This window comes from Antedon mediterranea, chromosome 5, assembly GCF_964355755.1.
Source record: "Antedon mediterranea chromosome 5, ecAntMedi1.1, whole genome shotgun sequence".
In the NCBI taxonomy this organism is placed as follows: Eukaryota; Metazoa; Echinodermata; class Crinoidea; order Comatulida; family Antedonidae; genus Antedon; species Antedon mediterranea.
The window spans coordinates 29,504,318-29,510,958 of record NC_092674.1 but is presented as its reverse complement, the minus strand read 5'-3'; the positions used below and the strand labels follow the sequence as shown (position 1 = coordinate 29,510,958).

The window sequence follows — 6,641 nt, the reverse complement described above, 5'->3', positions numbered from 1 at the left end:
AAAAGATTATTTCCACGCCTTCCTGAATAAGGAAAGACCTTTTCCATTAAATAAGAACCGTAGTAGGGACCATATTTGAATTCGAAAATAAAGGAGAGGTACAGACACCCTGAACTATTCGTTCTGAGTGACATAATTTCATGCGTGCGTTGCGTTAACTTTTTAAAGTTTTTAACTTTTTAATTATTGCACATCAATTTTATTGGAAAGAAGTTAGTTTCATTTATACGCGCCCTTTTTAAAACTTTCATTATCGGACGGTACCTGTTCATAATAAGGGGTCAATCCGTATGCAAACTTTATATTATCTGGAGTCATTTTATATCTAAAAACTTTTTTTTTTTCTGCCAGCGATTCGATGTACGGTGTATACCACCCATACTTTTTTTGTGATCGTTTTCTTTCCAAAACAAGATACCGTTCTTTTGCTATTGTAATCTTGCTCATTTAATACAGTACTCCAGATTGCAATTAGTATCTTTTAATTTATCTAAAATACGACCAAAGCATTAATCTATACAGATATTGTCGTACAAGGATTAAAACATATTCCAATCCAATTAGTTAGTCGATAATTTTCCTTTTTTTTCCCCCTGCATATCCCCTCTATGTTCGTTTTCATAGACTCAACTACATGCCTCCTATTATGGAATAATATTTTTTGTTTTTATACATTAGGTTTTAAGTTTCAGCAGTTTTACAAATAACACAATTTAACTTTCAGCCAATTTATAATACTGTAATTCACTAATTGATTTTATTAATATATTTCTATTATATAAGAGATGTCCATTTATCTTTTTTGTTTAAACAAATTTTATGGACACTGGTTGAGTTGAGAATAGTGTACTTAGATACAAAAATACTGTATACTATCCATTGTTATATATAAATATATTTCATCATATAAAGCTCTTTCTACGGTATCAAACTTTAAGTGACAACAAAATATGATGTGCCCATATATGGACATGATGATGTCATATCACTATTATATTTGGGCATATCACTACCATATTTGGGCACATCACACTTTTTTTTTTGTCAAACTAGTTTGATAATGTAGACAGAGCTTTAGTTAAGTGATAATACTTCTTAAATCATGATTCCACATCATTTTTTTTTTCAAATATAGGTAAGGTAAAAGTTTTCAATACATTTATATGCATTAAGTGTCTCCTTCTCAGAAGAACAAACAAAATATACTAACAATCATGGGCCACTGCTAGTTCCAGCTCTACCATATTATAGCAATCATATCAGAATTATTCTACTGCAGTAACTGCAGTGAAACATTTTTTTCTGTAATAAGATATGATTTTATTTATATTAAAAAAAAGTTTATTCACTACAATAAACAGTGTGTAAGATTACTCTTATAAAAAAAATTAAAAGGTTATAGAGTAAACACATGTAATTACTGCTTTAAGGATTCATTAAGTATAATGCATACATACATAGTTGCAGTGAGTCTATTGCAGGCTACTACATAATAGGTAATACAAAAACTACTGTACTTTAGACTTAGCCACACATCTTTATATACTGTATTTCCAACATTATTTTTCCTTTTTGATTTAAACCCTCTCCAATTACAAATAATAAGAACATATTAAAAGACATTAGAAAAGCTTTACTTGGTGGCTTTTATTAATGTATTGCTTTGATAATGTATGGTGGGATCCAACACTTGGAATATTAGGAGGAGATTGGGATCAAATGCTCCATGTAATGATGTAGAATGAATGGAGAATGCGCATCCAACAGAGACAGACTTACAAGTTACAGGATGGATAAACTACAGTATACAAAGCTTTTAAAACATTAAACTAAATCTCATTTGTGGCATAAGGAGTGAAAAGTCGTGAGTTACAACCATGGCACTAAGTCAGAATTGAACACCAGACATTGGGATTGGAAGGCAAGCATGTTAACCACCAAGCTACAGCTTCACTGCAAGATCTGAATTTATTTATTAACAGTAAGAATTGCTGATGTCTTTGGTATGCTAAAAACTAGGCCAACGTAATCACATTACATCATAGTTCTCTCGGGGAAGATAATGAATTTTGATACAAACATAACAGTACCATAATATCATTCATATATTAAGTGAATCTACTATGATAATTGTCAAATTGGGATGCTAAAATTATTACATTTTCAATTTTGGAATTGGTAAACGTGTAAATGAGACGCCAAACTAAAAAACACTGGTACGTTATTCACGCTTGTTTTTGTCTGTTATCGTCCACGCGCCAATCAGATAACGAAGTCGTATAAGTAGAATATCTTTTCCCATCTGAATCCAACTGAAAACTGGAACCATTTTGGATCCTATGGGATAAATATAAATATGAAAATATATCAATTGAGATTAACAAATATCATTCGATCAATACTGCTTAATGAACCAATCTTAGTCAATTAATTGGATTTTATAAATTTCACCATACTGTAAATGACAAAATACCTCAGCTCAAGTTAGCAGGGAGAAATTATAGGGTAATATATACACTATATAATTCAGGGTTTGGGTTAAGCTATCTTTGGGCTAACCTATCATAGTCTATTCTGTAGATAATAAAAGTTTGCATCCTGGCAACGTTTTAAATTACATTTGAAAACAGCCCATCTTTCCAAGAAATGTAGTAAAAAGTCTGCATGGCACCAAGACATAACATAGATAATGTGGTTGGTATCACATTCAATGACCTTTGTTTAAAAGTATAACAAAGCAATTATAACTTTATTAATGTGGCACATGGTATAATTTATGATTATGTTAATTAGGTAATTTCATAAATGGATACATATATTTGCATATTACTGTATGTAATGTATCCACAGGGGAGGCAGATGATGCATTAACACTGGGATTTAACATCTTTGAAATTCGATCTTTATCATCATTAACACATAAACCTATTACAGTATTATAATTTATCATAAATGTATTTCTTTCTTTATCAGGGCAGATTCAATATACCAATTTGGTGCAGTAATGCGTTATACTAAAAATATACTGTATATCACACAAGAATAAACAATCCGTTATTCCTGTAACTTTGGCTTTCTATGGAGTAGAGCACTGTGCACGACGGATAAACTATTTATGGCAGGGGCAACGCAATGACAAATAGGCGATGCCGTTAAGCAATATATTTTTATGTTAAACCAACCATCTATTTCTTGCCAGTTGACAGCCACTTCGGCTATTGGAATGTTGAGACATTGCGCAATGTAAAGAAGTTCCACATCAAATGCCCTACCAAACAAAAACAATTATATTATTAACATTACCCACCAAATTCTTTAGGAGCATGGTGTGGAGAGTGGTTGGACACCCAATAAGTACTAAAAAAAACCAACTACAAGGGCGTCGGTTCAGGAGAACCATCGACACCACTGGGAGATATGGTCTATGCCTGTATATCACATCATGATGGGTACAACTACCAATACCCCTATGGAAGGACTTGGTGGACTGTATCTCATCTGCTACGTCCCTACAATCCTCTAGGTCATGGGACAACTAGACCAGAAAATAAAAGTAAAACTGACCATCTATTGACGTGTAGACAAGTAAAGACTTGGCTAGCTGCTTTCCTTGATAGAAGCTTAAACCCACACTGTGTGTCCTTGATGCCTCTAACACACAGGAACCAAACAAGAAAATGAAAGCCATACATAAGGATCGTACGGAAAAAAGACCTCTAAATATTGAAAAAAAGAAAACATGTAAAGAGGGTGGTACCATTGTCTTTTAACAAGGTAATCATCTAACAACAGGATGCTGAGCTCCAGAGATCAAAGGGTTTAAATGTGGCTGCGACACGATCAGTTTCACGTCCTTTAACAGACACACATAGTACAGTACTGTTGGCATTTGTCGCAGCCAGACATAAGTTACAAGTTTTTATCTTGGCAAGGTGAGCTCAGTGTCCTGTTGTTAGATTGCCTCACTTCTACTGAGCCAAATGTATATCGTAAATTTGAATAAATAACTTTGCAAGCAATGTTGTCAATACCTCTGCTACAGCTTCTGATTGTAAATGGGCTCTTGACCCACAAACTATACCCATCTCATTCTGCAATAAATAAACGTCAAATTTCACAACAAAATGATTTAATAAATATTATAAATATTAGACCTCTGAATATATTAAAAATTGATAATATTAAATATTATTATATACATTATTACTATGTTATTGTTTATTTTTCAAGTAGCCGATAAAAGTTCTGTGGAAGCCAGGTTTAACCTATTCAACTCGTGACAAAATTATCTATTTCAAATCAAATAATTATCTGCTTAATGCGATCATTTTTAACCTTTGACCTAAGATGCGACAGTTTCTAACGTTGGATTATATTTATAATGCACACTTTTTATAAATTAGAATATGACTGAATAGAAATGTCTAGATTTGACTGTCTTGAGTTTGTTCAGTGAATACATTGTTGAATTATCTATACCAAATTACTAAGAAATTCTTCTTACATCATTTTTTAGTAATCCTTGCAAGGCTTTATCCATGCTCGTATAGTCTTCAAACTTAGTAGCCCCATCTGCATCGGCAAAAAGTATCTTGCGCCCTCTGGAGCTAAAAACACCTAACCTGACCGCACCGCCTTTGCCCCGATTCTGAGCAAGTGTTAGTACTCGTACTTTGCTAATGCTCCATTTTTTGCAATATTCTAAAGCGACCTAAACAAAATGAAAAAGTATTGACATTGTGCAGTAGGTAACATAAAACATAAAAAATGAAGATTAATAAATTCAGACTTTAAATAGGCCATTTTGCAGTTTGAATAAAGTTATTCAGTATTATTATGCAGTTGCAGTTGCGTAATAGTCGCGTTGGTCAAGTTAACCGACCGACATAGTGAGCTGTAGATTCGCGTTGTACGCGACTAAAAACTGAAATAAATAATTATTTCACTTATAAAAAGACAAAAGAAGGAAACATTTAATTTCAACCAAAACTCAGTGAGTATTCAAGTTATAAATAGAGATTAATGCTGGGTCTAAAGTCACATGTGTTTTAAATTGTTTGAGAAGGGTTAATGACTGTTCATTACAGTGTGCACAAGAACACAAACATATAAGAAACTGACAAACCTCTGAAGTTTTATCCTTACTACCATCATCAACTACTACAATTTCATAAGTAAAAGAGGAATTTTCTTTCTGCAAAAACAATTATATTAAAGAGTTAAAACATATCATATAAGAAAGGTATAAAAGCATCAAAGAACACTGTACAATTATGGCAAATTAAAGATCAAAGAACACAGCATGTACTGTATAATAGTAAATTTGTTGAACAATGTGAAAGAAAGGAAGGTGGTGTGAGGAGTGTCTGTGTACTTACTTGTCTTGATTCAAGATATTCTAAAGCCTCATCTAACATTATAGGTACTGAAAAAACCAAAATATGATTAGTACAAATAAATTGAATATTCAATATACAGTCATTGCAATGCTTATTTTGTCATATTTATATTTTAAACTGTTGTTTGTGAAATACTTACATCTTTCCTCTTCATTATAAGAAGGAACAACTACAGACAGTTCAATGTTTGGAGGGTCATCTATGCTTGGGAAAGACACTTTTTCATTTCCATTGTTGGGATTTAAAAAATACTTTTCGCTTTCAAATCGACGTAAATCAGGCATTGGGCTTGAGATATAAATGAATATTAAACTCTGAAAATATAAACAAAATAGTGGGAACACACTAGCCTATTTCCTTGTACTTGATATTTATAATAATATATATAATTAATAAATAGGCCTTTAGTCTGGCTAGTAGAAGTACTAAAAATTGTGCTAGGTTTTAATAGTGATAGTGGCCAACTGTACCGCCTATATTATTAATATTATGCTTGTAAGAAGCACTATTATTAGTATTATAACATGATAGACTGTTTTTTGCTGGGGCCCTCTGATGATGCCTAAATCAATACACCTTTCATCATATATTCAGCAGGAGAGAGAGGGCCCCACACACAGTAACTTGCTAGCTAGCCAGCCACCAGCCAGTCTGAATCAGAAGAAGATAGTGTACCTGACTACCGGTCTGTGTGACACTACAAACTAAATTATAAGTAGTAACGTTCATACTTAATCTTAAATGCATATGTATATATAAAAATATATTTAAAATTTAACTTACAAGCAAAATAGTTGCAATAATCAAAACAATTGCAACATAAACCAACTGTACCACGTCTACTGCCATTGTTGTTATCAGATCTGAACTTTGACCGATCGTGTACACTTGCGAAAACTTTTTTTTTATTATACCGCCCTCTATAAATTGACACGCACAAACTTTCATGATGAGATATAAATCTGTGATATAGGGCGCGGCCGTATAGACCTACTATTGCCGTATTCAAAAAGCTAATAATCAATTCGGTGATTTATTAACATAACATTTGAAAGAAATCATGATTTAAAGGGTGTGTTTTAATTTGATTTTAAATTAAAACAGGGTTTGCACAACAGGAGTGTCTCCTTTTCAGTCAGCCGGGATCACCAAGAGAATAAAAGTCCGTCCTTCAATTCTTAGATGAAACGTAAAAATACTTTTGTGGGTTGGACGTGTCGACTGGGGAGAGAACTTTACTGT

At 32.7% G+C, this 6,641-nt stretch overlaps 1 protein-coding gene across 1 annotated transcript; it reads right to left on the bottom strand.

Moving 5' to 3' along the window:
- Positions 1-436: 436 nt before the first annotated feature.
- Positions 437-6,247, bottom strand: LOC140050326 (dolichyl-phosphate beta-glucosyltransferase-like). The gene is made up of 9 exons (XM_072095471.1): positions 6,183-6,247; positions 5,539-5,713; positions 5,379-5,425; positions 5,126-5,194; positions 4,505-4,711; positions 4,032-4,091; positions 3,565-3,716; positions 3,183-3,268; positions 437-2,337 (listed from the first exon to the last, which is right to left on the bottom strand). The coding sequence occupies exons 2-9, from the start codon at positions 5,681-5,683 to the stop codon at positions 2,222-2,224; spliced, it is 882 nt and encodes a 293-aa protein (XP_071951572.1). The 5' UTR covers positions 5,684-5,713; positions 6,183-6,247; the 3' UTR covers positions 437-2,221.
- Positions 6,248-6,641: the final 394 nt, after the last annotated feature.